General features: G+C 43.5%; 1 protein-coding gene across 3 annotated transcripts in view; it reads right to left on the reverse strand.

The window, feature by feature from the left end:
* PDZRN3 (PDZ domain containing ring finger 3) overlaps nucleotides 1-15,945 on the reverse strand; it is a 247,186-nt gene that overhangs the window by 138,880 nt on the left and 92,361 nt on the right. The window contains exon 1 of one of the 3 annotated variants that reach the window (XM_067755219.1): nucleotides 8,581-9,060. The exons of the other annotated variants lie outside the window; for them this stretch is intronic. Coding sequence (XP_067611320.1) covers nucleotides 8,581-8,664 — 84 coding nt within the window. The 5' untranslated portion in view covers nucleotides 8,665-9,060. Of the gene's footprint in view, nucleotides 1-8,580; nucleotides 9,061-15,945 lie in introns of those variants that run through there. 3 annotated transcript variants of the gene reach the window in all.

Genomic DNA, 15,945 nt, shown 5'->3' on the forward strand with positions numbered 1-15,945 from the left:
ACTAGCCAACCATTCTGAGTTCTGAGGCTCTGCTGGTTCTGCCACCCAATTAACGAACGGTCCGAATCCCAGGCCACGACCCATCTGACCTAGTGTACGCAGAACTGCACAAACTCGTGAGTTAAGGTCGTAGAGCTGTGGTTCAACGGTGATGACAGGTACCAACAACGGCTTGTCACGTGCTCCCAAGTGCAGATTTTCACCTACATCATCCCACTTAACGCTTAGCAGCTCTGTAAGCCAGGTATCCTTCACAAACCCATTTTACAGATAAGGAAACGAGCTCTGCTAGATGACAAAGGGAGAAAGCAGTGGAAGCCGATTTACATCTGGTGTGAACAGACTGTAAAGTGAAATCCCCTCATATGTTTCCCAACATGAAAAATCAACCCCTCAAAAAAGAGTTTACCCTTACATGCTCACTAGCAGTCTGGCACAGAGGGGCTCCAAACATACAACAGTTTAGGTGTTCTTTTCTGACCAGATAATCTAGTGAGCCTCCCTTTCCACCAAAAATCAGCCCTGCATACAGCCTAGAACCAAATGTGCTTGCCTCTCACCCCAGGAAAGTTCCTATAAGGAAATGACCTCACCCACACATTCTGTTTCCAATGTAACTCCACCCAAGACTTTTAAAAAAGATGGATTTCCATAGAAAAGCAGAGCCCAGGATCTATCCAGATCACAGTCAACTTTGGAAAACAGCTCTCAGCCCCCAAATAGATAACCCTGTATTTCTCCCTCCCCAAAGAATAGCTCTGGACAATAGTATTGCATAGATTAGATCAAGACTTAGAGCTAAATGGGGTTATAACTGCTAGAACCATCCTCAAATGCATTTCAATCAAATTTTAAATTTTTTCAATAAACAGACTGCACTGGGGAACACTTCTTTCCCCACAAAGTATAAAATGTAAAAAGGAAAAACAAAAGCTTATCCACACCCCTAAAACAGCAGTCCCAAAACTTTAACCACTGGCAACAACTTCCTGGGTATAAGCATATACGTACAAACAGCCGGACCTCCACATCCACTGGCGTCACAACCGCAGATTCTACCAGTCGTGGATTTTCTACCATGAAATTTCTATCTGTGGACACAAAGGGACGACTGGATTTACTGTACCAGGCCACCTACAGAAGGGACTTGAGTATCTGTGGATTTTGGTATCCAAGGGTGGCGGTGTGTGTGTGGGGGGTGTTCCTGGAACCAATCCCCTTGGGGACACCCAGGGATGACTCTAGCAGTATATAGGTATCATTTTAAGAAATGATTTACACAGGTACTTGCTGTTTCAAATGATAATGAAGCTCAAAAATCTGTCCAACTGAGCACTTTCAGATCTATTTCATTCTATTTTTAATAGTGATTGTCATTAATTTAACATTCAGCTTGTTTCTAATTTGGGAGGAACAGCTATTTTGTTGTGGTGTTGGTTTTCCATTGCATAATGTTACAAATAGCATCACTGCCTGTGTGTGTGTGTGTGTGTGTGTGTATGTGTCTTTTGTATGCGTGCGCAAGCACAAATCCTGGCGTACTCTTTTGTGACTTTATCCACAGTGTAGATGCCTTATAATGGAATTTATGAGCCAGTCAGAATGCACATTTTAATAGATATTGACAAAAGCTGCACCAATTTACACTCCCACCAACAGTTTATGAGGGTGCTTATGTCAACACACTCGTCAATGTTGCACATTATTGGACAGTTACATCTTTGCCAACATCATCTCGTTTTGCATTTTCTTGATTATGAATGAAGTTGAGCACCTTTTCATACATGTACTGAAGGTACTACTGGCTCACTTTTCTATTGAATAGTTTTTCTTTTTCCTACCGACATGTAGGAGCACATGAGGAAAGCAGGAAATCAGCCCTTTGTCTGCTCTTGCCAGATTATTTTTTATTCTATTTCTGCCACCATATGTCAGTTCTAAGTTTTATACAAATTATCCATCTTCTTCTTTATGGCTTCTGGGTAGACCGGGTAAAAAAAAACAGATTTCGATTCAAACCTATAAATAGGTACCCATGAAAAATGTAAAACCAAGCCTGGCCAAAATTACCCTAGAGTTCTGACATTTACAACAAACACTCCAGAAAGGGATCTACACTTGTTACAGTACAAAGAGTTCTGGACACCTGCCCAAACCTTCCGGAGCACAGCACTAAAAAATCCATGTATGGTCTTGAGCTACTGCTGGTTCTGTTCGTTTGCCTATAGACTTTGAGGATTCTTTCAGGCCAAGGCAAACAAGAGAAAGCTGAGTTCGAGTTGCTGAGCGGAGCTGTTGCCACGACCGTGCTGGAGTTCAGGGGGATCTTCCATTAACCCTGGTTCCTCCAATCCCACCCCCATGGAAAAAATACAAAGGACTTATTTAATATTTGGCGAGAGTATTCATGGGCTACCACAAAGGAGGTGTGGAAGCAGTCCAGATATCTGAGCGGAGGTGTGTGTGTGTGTGTGTGGGTGTGTGGGTGTGTGCGTGCGTGTGTGTGTGTGTGTGTGTGTGCGTGCGTGTGTGTGTGTGTGTGTGTCCATCCTACGTAGAGGGAGAGAAATCATGGATGCAGTGGAAAGACCAGGGTTTAAGTTCTGTAACCTCTGTTTACTAGCTCTGTGACTTTGGGTAACTTAGGTTACCTCTCTGAGTCTCAATTTCCTTGTCTAGTAAATGAGGATAATTCTACTATCTTTCAGGATTATGAAAGTAATAATAAGACCAGATAGCTGGGTCTAACTGCTAAGTGCTTGGGCTATGGTAAGTACTAAAAAAAAGTTACTCGTTACTATTATGTAAAATAATTCACCTGTGACTAACTTTTGGGAAAGGTATAATACAATTTCAAACTAATGGCAGTTTCTTTTAAATGTATAATCCTGGTATACCAAGGATTTTTCCAAATAAGTCTTCTTCCTACATGAAAAGAACTCTCAACTGGACCATGGCATAACATGCTATTCCTACAAGCACCTAAAATTTAGTTATAGAAAAACAGGTATTAGATAAACAGGCAGAAACCCCCAAACTTAACATCACAGCTAGGTATAGGTCCAAAAGGATGCTGAGAGACTCTTTAAAAGGTTGGAGGCTGGACCACTGAGGTGTATACAAGAGGATACTTCCGAAACGACAGAGAGGAAACAGAATATTTGTAGCATCTGTAGCCATGGCAATCAAAATCCTCAGTATGCCACAACTGAATAATTATAATTGAATCCGTATCTGTAATTTACACAACTGCTTTGAAAACTGGCTTCGTATTTCCCCAGCAAGATGATGTAAAGTTTCTGCAATGCACTTTGCTAAAACTTTCCGTGGACCAAATTACCTGCCAGCATCAAAATGATAAATGGGTTAAGACAAAAGCAGCTGACCTCACAGACACGACCGAAATAAGTTTCTTTGATGTGGGATACCATAGAGATAGAGCAACTGTAAGAGGGAGCTTTTCAGGTCAAAGCAGCAGAAGATGAAAACAGCATAGTGGATCCTCAAAATATTAAAAACAGAATTGCCGTATGATCTGGCAATCCCACTTCTGGCTAGATACCCAAAAGAATTGAAAGCAGAGTCTTGAAAAGATGTTAGTAGATCCATGTTATAGGAGCATTATTCACAATAGCCAAAAGGTGGAAGCAAACCAAGTGTCCACTGGTGGGTGAATGGATAAACGAAATGTGGTACATGCGTACAATGGAATATGATTCAGCCTTCAAAAAGAAGGAAATTGGGACCTGTCCTACAGCATGGATGAAGCTTGAGGACATTATGCTAAGTGAAATGGGCCAGTCCGAAAAGGACAAACACTTTAGGATTCTACTTCTGTAAGGTGCCCAAAGTAGTCAAATTCACAGAGACAGAAAGTAGAATGGTGGCTGCCCGGGGCTGGGGAGCAGGGAGATTGGGAGTAGGGTTGCCATCTGGGATGACGAAAATGTTCTGGAGATGGACACCGGTGATAGTTGTACAACAATGTGAAATGTACTTAATGCCACTGAATTGCACACTTCAACATGGTTAAGATGGAACATGTTATGCTATGTATATTTTAAGACAATTTAAAAAAAAAGAGTGGGCTTCCCTGGTGGCGCAGTGGTTGAGAATCCGCCTGCCAATGCAGGGGACGCGGGTTCGTGCCCCGGTCCGGGAGGATCCCACATGCCGCGGAGCGGCTGGGCCCGTTGAGACATGGCCGCTGAGCCTGCGCGTCTGGAGCCTGTGCTCCGCAGTGGGAGAGGCCACAACAGTGAGAGGCCCGCGTACCACAAAAACAAAACAAAAAAAAGAGTGAGGTATACCTCTGTAGTGAGGTTCCCAGCAGGAAAAGGATGCCACACTTAAGACAAATCAAGTTGACTTGCAAAGTAGGTATCGGAGGACCTCAAAGACCAAGAACAGTGACTAGGACCAAAGGAGAGCACGTCCTACGCAACGTTCCTTGAGAGATGCGGGGTGCTTCCCTCCACAGCTGTAGCCAGCCTGACATAACCTCGCAGTGGGAGGCTGAGGAATGAGTCCCCAACCCCATTTTCCTTCCTCACTCTGATACCCTGCAGACCTCCCCATGGCCAAACCCACCTAGGAGCCAGGAAGCACTGGAACTGCTGAGAGGGTTCCCTGAGCATAGAGCAGGGGGGCGGAAAGAAGGGATGATAAGAAACAGCTGGGGCAGAGAAGAGGGGCAGTCCAAGGGGCTTTAGACTAATCTGTAATGTTTCCAAAATTCTCAACAAGAATGTGGTCCTGTGCTGCTTGTACAGTTCGATATTAATATGAAAATAGGTAAACATCATCATTTAATTTGATTTTATAAAATGGAGATCCCTCTAGCTCTTACGAAACTGAATTAGGTAGCCCCCGCCCAGGCATGTCCTAGGAGCCCTAAGCGAGCAGTGTTACAATAGAAGACGTTTCACATTATGTCAAGCTATATCTATATCAGTGGTTCCCCGAGTGTGGTCCCAGGACCAGCAACATCACATCACCTGGGAACGTGAAAGAAATAGACTTTCAGGCCTGACCCCAGGCCTACGGAATCAGAAACTCTGGGGCTGGGTCTCAGGGAGAGAGTTGTATGGGATACGGTAGGGCTGGAGTTCAAGGACAGATGCTGCCGGAGCCTGTGAGCCAGAGCTGCCATGTACAGGAGTACAGGCTGTACACTGTACAACTGAAGGAGATGCTATTCACGCAGCTAGGATGAGAAGAATGGTGCCTCCTAGGGTTGTGCAATGCAAAACCTGCATACTATACCCGGCAGTCCTTAAAACAGTGGGAAACTCACAGAAGGATTTTAACAGAGGGAAGACACGATCAGATTTGTCTGTGAAAAGGTACTGCTGGCACTGGACTTATCTAGGAGAGAGGCAAGGAGGACCTACATCCAGCCACTCCGTCCCATGTATATCCTTGGGGTTGTTTATGAGCTGCATTAAGAGTGAACTAAAGTAAAGACATCTTAAATGGAATTCAAGTTGTCTTTATAGCCAAACCTCAAAATCAGACTACAAGATACTTGGGTCTAGATAAGCAGAGGGACAGGCGAAAGACAAAGGAAGACTTCAGGTTAATTTAGCACAGAGAGAGACACAAACACGGAGAGAGAGCAGGGAGGGGTGGGGAGAGAGGGAGGGAGAGAGAGAGAAACCGAGGGGTGAGAGATAGGAGAGAGTTGAGGGGGGAGAGGCGGACAGAGGGAGAGGGAAAGAGAGGGAGAAGGAGGGAGGGAGGGAGGGAGGAAGAGAGAGAGAGACACGGAGAGAGAAAAAGAAATGGAGGCAGAGAAGAGGCAAGCCGGTCTTGGTGAGGAAGACATGAGCTACTGGGCAGGCAGTCTGAAGAAGCCTGAAGCCAGAAGCCAGGGTGCAGGTCTAGCTGGGGATACTGATCTGAAAGCCGTGAGCACTTGGATAGTAGTGAAATTACAAGCACAGAGAAGATGACTTGGAGGGAGTATGTAAACACTGGAAAATCTCTGCTGGGGACCGAGCCCTGGAGAACCTCTACCTTTAAGCAGAACAGGCTGGTGAAGGTGTGTGTTGCACCTAGCTTGGAAGCTAGGGGACTGGAAAAAGCCAGCAGGGACACAACCAAAGAACCCTTGGTAGGGCTTCCCTGGTGGCGCAGTAGTAGAGAGTCCGCCTGCCGATGCAGGGGACACGGGTTCGTGCCCCGGTCCGGGAAGATCCCACATGCCACGGAGCGGCTGGGCCCGTGAGCCATGGCCGCTGAGCCTGCGCGTCCGGAGCCTGTGCTCCGCAACGGGAGAGGCTACAACACTGAGAGGCCTGCGTTCCGCAAAAAAAAAAAAAAAAAAAAAAAAGAACCGTTGGTAGGGAAGAGTCAAGAACTTAATTCTAGAGAGACAAGTCAGCAAGAAGACAAAGGAGACAAGCACGGGGCAGCGTTGCCCATGGACTTTGTCTCCCGGGAGCATCCTTCTGTGGTCAGTGTGCCTGCAACCCCATCAAGCCCCCTCACCCCTGCTCAGCCTCAAGGAAGACTTCACGCTTCTGGACCTCAGGCACAGCCGCCCCCATTCCCCATTATATTTCTCATTTCTGAGGAGCTAGAATCAGCTGGAGGAAGATTTGCCAAGCTTCAGAGCATCACAGTGTGCATCTGGGAGAGGTGGGCTGGCAGCTGGCACTGGACTAAAAAGTCGCTGGGTTTGCTCACCGCTCTGCGGTCTCTGAATGGTCTCTAGCACGGCAGTGTGGAATCAGGAACTCCGTCGCATGACCTAAAAACATGCGTGTCTCTCCGAAAAGACTTTGCACCTCCTACAAGACACTGAGGGGGGATGTAGGGCAGTTCTAGAGGGTCTGGGCCTCTAGAAAGCCTACCATTCACCAGGAGCTTGCTGGAATCAACGATCACATGCAAATCTGCTTTAGGTCTGAAGTATTTTTGATATTGCGTGGCCACTGTTCATGCAAAAGTTTCTACCACTTCCACCCTACCACCTCACCCCTCTCTCCAACTAGACTGTAAACTCCTTGGAAACAAAGATCATCTTACTCATCTCTGTATCCTTACTGCCCAAGGCGTAGCTGCCATGCAGCAGTCGACACTCAAAAACATTTGTTAAATAAATGTGACGGGAAGAATGATTTGTACAAGGGTTGGTCGAATGTATACCTCTTCATTTATCTGAGGTTCTAAGACTTAAGTGTGTAAAGTAGGGTTGACAAACTCAGCCTGTGAGCCAGCTCTGGCCCATGTGCAGTTTTTATAAAGCTTTCAAGCTTTTAAATGATTGGAACAAAATATTTTGTGTGTGATGTATGAAATTATATGAAATTGAAATTTCTGTGTCCATCAATAAAATTTTATTGGAACCACAGCCATACCCATTTGGTAACGTCAACGGCTGCTTTGGGGCTATTTCAGTATTGTTGGGTAGTTGCTACAGAAATGGCACGGCCCCAAAAGCCTACAATATTTATTCCCTGGCCCTTTATTGGAAAAATGTGCTGACCCCTGATATCCAGCAACACTAAATGAGGAGATAAACATAGTATAGTCATCAGAATATGAACTTCCTGACAAGTAGACTTCCTTTCACTTTGAGACTTTCCAGTCACTGGCATGAGAACAAAAGACATTTGAACATGAGGCATGAAGAGCAAAACATCTTAGTAGTGCAGGGCAGCAGGCTCTGGACTCAGAAGGGCATGCGTTTAATCAGTATGCTATAGTAATGTTTAACAGGTTACTTACTTTCTAAACCTCAGCCTCCTCAGCAGTAAAACAGACACAAAGATAAGACCTCTTCTCAGGTCGTTGTTCGAACAATCAAATAACGCAGTGTATCTTTACCTGTTAACCTGGTATCTAACATCTAGTAAACATTTGATAAAAGAACTATAATACTTTTCCTCATTGTCTTTGGAGGAATGTTTCACTTTGTGGAAAATGTGCTCTTTGATATGTGTCTCTGACATGAATTATTCGTATCAGACTGCAGTTTTTATATTTAAGGATCATAATATGAATTGCTACTCTAGGACCTAGCTGCTAACGATGAATTCACTCAGACCTCAAACCTGTCTATGTGAAAACTGAGATTCTTGTGATAGAGCAAGAAATCTCTTGCTATTGGCTATTGTGATAGCCAATGAAATACGACAAGAAAAAAGCAATAAAAGGCAAGAGATATTTGAGAGAGAGAATGAATTCTCATTATTTAGACATGACACGATAGACTTCAACCAAAAAAAAACCATAGAATAAACCTTAAAACTGTTTCAGTAGTTATGAATTACAAAAGCTATATGTATGTGTGCATATATATGGACACATATGTATGCATAAAGATATGCATATATACACATATATATACACATGCACAAATATAAAATATCAAACAGCAAATGAAATGCATAGTGATTCTCTGCAGAAAAACACAATGTTCTACTGACACGTACAAAAGAATGTTATGAAAGAATATGAATTGTAACACTTTAAATCAGTGAAAAATAAGACCACAGAAAGAGAACACTTGGTTAAAGGTCCAAAGAGAAATCTGGTGGCGTAACGACAGGGATGGAAGGGCTTAAAACAAACCTCAATCTCAGGATTACACAGCGGGACAACACAGCCCTCCCATTGCTCAGATGTTGGCCGGCGCTTTCTTGAAGCTGCTTTCATTTAGGAGTGAGCAAATGCAACTGGCAGAAAGGAAGTAGGAGGCTTTTCAAAAAGCAGCAGGAAATGAACAAGTAAGGAACACATTCACTGAGATCCTGGCAAAGGATCCAACGTGTTCTGTAAAAGGAGTTTGGAGCCTGTGAGTCGATTCATTGGACTTAAAACCCAGGACGGGATAGTTTCAGTATTGTGGACTATATCTTTCGGGCAGATACCAGAGGGCACGCTTACCCTTCACTGGAACCTTTCTGTTCACCAGACACTTTTTTTTTTTTTTTTTTTTTTTTTGCGGTACGCGAGCCTCTCACTGTGGTGGCCTCTCCCGTTGCGGAGCACAGGCTCCGGACGCGCAGGCTCAGCGACCATGGCTCACGGGCCCAGCCGCTCCACGGCATGTGGGATCTTCCCGGACCGGGGCACGAACCCGTGTCCCCTGCATCGGCAGGCGGACTCTCAACCACTGCGCCGCCAGGGAAGCCCTACCAGACACTTTTATTCTGGGAGGCTGGGAAACATTTTTGGACTAGAAGGACTGATTTTTAGTTTAATATAAAATACTGCAAAAAGAAGACAGGGCTAGATACCACCATCCCTTCTTATAGTCAAGGATGCAAATGTATCAAAATTTTTAGCGACTAGAAAACAGAGAAGGTGGGAGACTGAAAAAAAAAAAGGACATTTAAGTAAAAGTAGAAGTATGTACATATTTTTCCTTCTTATAATACAGAACTCCTTTCTCCTACAGATCTTCAAAATCCGTCTTTAAAAAAAGGCTTAAAAACTTCAGTGATGCGTATTACTGCCAGTAGCCTAAAAGAAATCACATGGAGATTTCAAGTTTTCTCTGATTAACAAATTAGCCTCTCTAAACACACCAAGTTCTGAAAAAGCCATGACCTCCGAAAGTAGGCTGTGACCTCCATGGGCCCCTCGTCACAGGCTGCCAGTGCTGGCTGCACTGTGGTCAGGTGTGCCCTTGGGGATCAGAAAACCTCTTTATTAAAAACGAAAGAGAACTTGGTCTTCTCTTGTTGCTTTGATGTGAGATCAGCAATTTCTAATAAAAGGGATTTTTTTTTTTCCTGAACAGGGCTACAGAACCAAAATCTGAATTTAGAAGGGTATGTTTTCACTGGCAAGCTCTAGTTTAATTAAGTTCAATTTATAAAGGAATAGCAAAGGTTAGCGACACTGTTACCCAGGCATGCAAATTCAAAGTGAACATAATCCTAGTTTACATTTTGGGAAAATAGCCAGTGTGTCTGGGGAGGTGAAATGTACCAGGGAGGGACAAAAGATATGTGATTTCAATAATGTTTTTTAAAGAAATGTTGCCTCCTGGGGCAGATTCGAAGGGTATGGGTAGGCACGAAAGGTTTCTTCGTGAAACCTTTTTGGTGGTCTGCGTGACGTTGCTCCGTTAAAAGCAGAACAGATAAATTAGCATTCATTAATTTTATGCATAGCATATTCCAGCATTTATAATTGCGATTCTCTTTTGAGGGCTTCCTTGCTCAGAGTTATGACTCTGTTAAATCTTTTTTTTTTTTTAAGAAAAAGAATGTATATAAAGGCAGAGGAACATCATGTTTTATGAACACATGTCAGGTTCTAAGAAACCAAGCCCCATAAAAGACCACTAAGGAAATATTTGGAAGCAGAACTTCAAAACTTCTCCTTCCTTCTGTTTTCCCACATTTGGGAGTGGGGAGGCGTGGTGCAATGTGGTCAGTTATAGGCATTCATGAAAAGGCTGAATCGCTTTCATGTTTATACAATTGAACATATGTAATAAAACAGAGAAAACACTAAAGCCACAGAGGCAGCTGCAGAATCTTTACTCAACTGATTGTGAAGAGATTTCAAGCTCAAAGTAGTCTTTACCAATAACCTTGGTCACTCACTTTGAGCAGCTACTCTGAGTCCCTCGTATCCAGATTTTTCCCACCTCTAGACTTCAGCGTGATGTCCCGCCCCCATTGAAGCCCTCTGCTCCCCACTTGTCACTTGGCTAACTGCAATTTATTTCTAGATCTCAGCTTAAACATCACCCCCTCTGAGAGGCCCTCCCAGATTCGCCCCTCTCACTTGGGTCATCCTGTTTATTTCCTTCATAGCGCTTAGTGCAGCATGATGTCATTATGTTTGCTTATTTTCATCCTTTCTCTACTGGACTCTGAGCTTCCTGAGGGCAGAGACCCTCTATGCCAGTAGAGCACAGACATCATAATGTCATGGTTAAAAGGCAGGTTTTAGATGTGGACTGTTGGGTTCCAATCCCAACCCCACCACGCACTAGCTGTGTGACCTCAGCAAGTTACTTAACCTCTCTGGGCAATGATTTCTTCCTCTTACGTGGAGGTGGGGTTAAGAATACCTACTGCATGTTTTCCATGGTTAAAATCCAATGTGATGATGCAAGTAAAGCACCTAAATGACCCCTGGCACATAATAAGCACTTCATAAATGAGCACTATTATTATTTGCCACTGTATACCTAGTGCCAAGTACAGCTCTCATGCTGAAAGGTACAGCGTAAATACCTACTAAACTGATACACTTTAATATAATTATATCAGAGTATTCTCACAACAATCCATGAAGTATTTCTACACCCACTTCACAAATAAGGGACTACAAAGATTAGCAATGCCTTTCTCAAAGTCTCACAGCACTCTGGAAACTTCTATCTCCTGAGCCCCAGCCCCACCAGCATAAATTGAGGACATTATCTCTACTGCGTTTCTCCTGAGAGGGTTTCACATCCACCTGTAGTGGCCAGGGGTGGTCAGAAACAAAGTACATACACAATAAACCTAGTGAGAACCAATCTATACTCATGAAACAATGTTTATTTGATTACAAAAATGGTGTGATGTGGATGCTCTCCTGTCCGGTCCTACAAACCCTTTGAGCCTCAGTTTTTACCTTCTGTGAAATGGGGATAATAAAGATGAAAGGAGATAATATATGGAGAAGCCCTTGCATAGGGTCTGGCATTAATCAGGAGCTCAAAGTGAGCAAAGTAGGACCTGCTACTCACTTCCTTCTCCCTCCCAGAGGATGTGAACCGGGAAATGATTTTTAAGGCCGTAAGTTACACTTTATCCTAGATCTCATTAATTCAATGTTGAAAAACCATCAGGAATAGCTATTGTGCTTTCAAAGAACAGGGCGGCTAGAATGCTGAGGTCCTTGCACTTGCAATAGATACTATATGAGGTTGGGCTATTCTTCCTAAGAGTTTCTAAGCTCTCTTAACATATAATAAGAAGAATCAAAAATCCCAAATCTGGGGCATAAAAAAAAAATCATACATTCTGAGATATCCTTAGAATTCTCTGACTCATGAATTAAGTTGTTTCAGGAAAAGTGGCTGTCTTCCTTTGATCTATTTAAAGAATCTGCCCACTCCTAATATTAGAAGGTTTTTTTTGTTTGTTTTTTTTTTTTTACCAGAACTCTAGTTAATGGGGACTCAGCACTGGTACAAGAAAGACAAGGAGGTTCCTAAATAATCATGGTTCATGTCACGTCCCAGACCACACAAAAAGACCACTTGACCTAAAAACCCAATGACGGAAATAAACCCCCCGTTTACCCGGGTTGGGCAAAATACAAACAACAGACAACTCTTCTCCCATGATGAGCGGAGGGTTCAGGCTCCATTCATGAGCCATCCTTGCAGGCAGTGTCCACAGGCTTAGGTCTGCACACAACTGACCTGGACAAATCACTCATGCTGACTCAGAGCTTTGAAGGTCAAGGTCAAAGGGCAGTGGGCTCTGGGGTCAAGGGCCACCCACCACACACTAAAGAGGCTGCGGGCAAGACCACTCATTACTGCTGTGGTTGGTTGCCTTGGATCCCTCCTGGCCTAGACTTGCCGAAGAAGCGGGTATTCTTTAGCAGCAGGTTTTAAAACCTGCTGGTTAATTCTTCAAACACCCAGTCCTGCTTTCTGTCCAGTGTGTTGAGAAGGTGAAACTGAATGACCTCCCTTCTGAAGGTCAGGGAAGCTTGCTAAGGAGTTTGCAGACTACTGCTGGAGGGAAAAGCATTTCAATGGGAATAACGGCCAACAGGGCAAGCAGCAAGCAATTATCAATAAGGATTAGATAAATGCAATACGCAGGAGAGCTCTTGTTAAAGTCAGACAGGATAACGTGGCCCCGACATTCCTCCAAGGAGGGGCAGAGATGCAGGAAGGACGCAGGTCACTCAGAAAGTTGACCATCTTTCACATTTAATTGTGAAGTAATGTGGATGATTCCAAATTCTGCTGACTTAAACCTTCAATGCCATTCCTCACTCTATTTCTGGCTGCATTCTTAATTTTATTCACAGCATAAGAGGGCCATGTAGTGGGGATCAAAAACAAACAGCAGAAAGTAACAAAACGAAACCATGTTCACAGACTAGTGAAATAGCATGAAACAGAGAATGAGGATTTCGCATGGGACTGGGGACCGTAAAAGGACTGTGCGTCTTGCACACCATCTGACACTGAGGTCATCAATGCCTTTTGGAATAGAGAGGAAGAGGGATGGCCATGAGGAAAAGTGGATATTTTTAGTCTCAAGAACCTTTTTGAAACAAACAGCTGATAGGAAATGCTTTAAAACCTTGTAAGAAAGAAATAGCTAACCCAAAGGGAGAGAAAACTTTCTGACCAGCCTATGTTCACTAAAAGAGATCTAGCAAGAGTAATACACGCAATTATACCCCAATAAAGTTGTTAAAAAAAAAAAAGAGTAATACACACTTAAAAATATGTAAGAGCTTTTTGTTTTGTTTTATGTCCCCATGGCTAGAATGAGGGCTGAGGAATGAGGATTTGGACCTGGCGTCCACGAGTGCAAATACAAATTAAGCACCTCTGCTGGAATGAATTGTACACAGTGACTTTCTACCTAAACTGGGCCTCATTCATTATCCTACTAAATGAGGACTTACAAACCTTACACACGCGACCTGAAGGGCTGCTGGGAGCTCTGACTCCTTGTTCAGGACCTGTAAGGCAGAGACCTTGGAAGGGCTCTGATGGTCGCCTCTGGCCCTCGCCACTGGCAGATCAAAGGCTCATCCAAGACATTAAGACAAAACTGAACTGAGGCCAGGGCACAGACCCATCCCTAGACGGGGATGCAGAGAGGTGGCCTGCGGTCTCCGCTGCGGGCTCTTCACTACAGTCAGTCCCCACCCTCCCTGTTATCTCACACCCCTGCTCGTCTGCACTGCCACCTCTGGTGCCCGTCACCCGTCACCTCACCCAATACAGCTCAGACTGTCCATTTCCAATTCAAGCCAGCAAATGCTGACTCTGTCCTCTGCAAAGCACCATGTTAATAAGCAAGGGGGCTTTAGGGATGGGAAGTGGAAAAGGAAGATACAGAAACGGTACGACAGAGCCTGTCCTCAAGGGGATGGCAAGGCGTTGGTTGGGAAAATAAGAAACCTTTCTTTTTTAAAGATGCCTAGGTCTAACTATATCATCGTGATACTCTTACTCATTAATTCTCCATTTAAAAAGAAAAAAGGAAAGAAAAAAAAAAGAAAAGAAGGAAAGGGAGAAAAGTGAAAAGGAAAAAAGCAAGAAATGAAATGAAATAAATGGGGCCTGGTCCTGACTTTCCTTCGGGAACCTGGGCTGCTTTCTGGTGATCACATCACTCTTTTCACAAGCCAGCTGGCCTGCCTTCCTGTCTATATCACATTAAAAATGAGAAGCAAAAAGAGAGAGGAAGTAGAGGGGGGAGATTTGTACTCAAAATCCAACGGTACGGAGAAGACCGGAAAAAACCACAAAACATAAAACTGTAGATGTGTGAACTCCCAAGTACAGTTTTGGGCTCTAAGGAGTAAAAGAGAAGCACCTGATGCAGTGACCCCTCTCTGTTCTGCCGGGAGAGTCACGGCCGTTGGAAAAGATTTGCAGTATAGCCACTATCTGTTCTTTAAGACAACAGGAGAGTAAAGTAATATACTTTATGAAGAGTTTCATTCAAACTGGTACTATTCAGTGCACTCCTGGAAAAAGTGTTCATTCATTTCCTGACAGCGTAAGATCAGAACTGCCATGCTGCCTCAAGAACTGTTCAGGCCGGAGGGAATTAATCAACAGGTGAAAATAAATGTTTCTCTTTGTGTGTTTGTTTTCTCCAGACACAGGAGTTCAGAACATCAACCAGGTTGGGTTGCCTAATCCTGCCACTTCACTAGATGCTCTAAATTGGGCAAGTCATTTCATCTGTCTCTGCCTCAGGCTCCTTATGTGTAAACAGGGGAGAGTAATAATACCCTCCTCATAGGACTGTTGGGAAAATGAAACGAATTCATGCACAGCAAACCCTTACACCGAGGCCTGGCACATAAGCTCTGTAAGTGTTAGCTGTCAACATCATCATCATCATTATTAGCATGACTTTACTTCTCACCCTTTCACTTAAGCATAATTCCTTGAACGTCTGATAACCACCACGAAAGCCTAATGCAAAGTCACAGAACACAGAATCTCTTTACACTCTGGGGGTCAAATTTTGGCCTCCCTGCAGTGATTCTGTTCAACCATACTCCCTACCAGCCTGAAGTGAACTTGGAAATGCTGGAACAATGACCACAGAGATGTCTAGAGAGGTCTGGTTCTTTTCCTGGGCACAGTGTAGACACTTTTTCCAACTTAATACTAGCGCAATAAAAATTAAGCGGTTACATAAGACCTCTACCAAATGACAAAAACATGATTATTTATTGGTTCACTACAAAATCCTTCAGAGAAATGGATGCTATAATTGAGAACTAGTTATTAAGAATCAATAACCTCAAGATCAATGCCAACATAGTCATGTTGTTATGAAAACCAAGGTAATTCTTAGTTCCTTGAGAATTAAGGAAGAAATCAAAATACTCGTCAAAGTGATCGTGTAAAAATCTTGATATACCAGGTTATGCCAAATCTGGGTCTAATACAAGAACCAAATGGCCTACAAAATTGTAGCTGTCATTTAAAACAGCATGTAGACCCTTAAATTGTAGTGAGAAAAATACAGATTAAATGTCACTTTTTAAAGTAAATTTAAGCCCAAAGTCTTAAATTTATCTCTTGGGGAGAAAATCATGGATATCTTTGATTTATAATCATTTCTTATACACCTCAAAATGTAATCAATCAAAACTTTGGAATTTTAAGGAAGAAATGTCATGAATTCATTGACTGGACCAGGGTATCGACTGACACCACTTTTGTCACTGTGCTGTGAAGACTTTAGCAGGTTGTGATGA

This window comes from Pseudorca crassidens, chromosome 10 (assembly GCF_039906515.1).
Source record: "Pseudorca crassidens isolate mPseCra1 chromosome 10, mPseCra1.hap1, whole genome shotgun sequence".
Lineage (NCBI taxonomy): Eukaryota > Metazoa > Chordata > Mammalia > Artiodactyla > Delphinidae > Pseudorca > Pseudorca crassidens.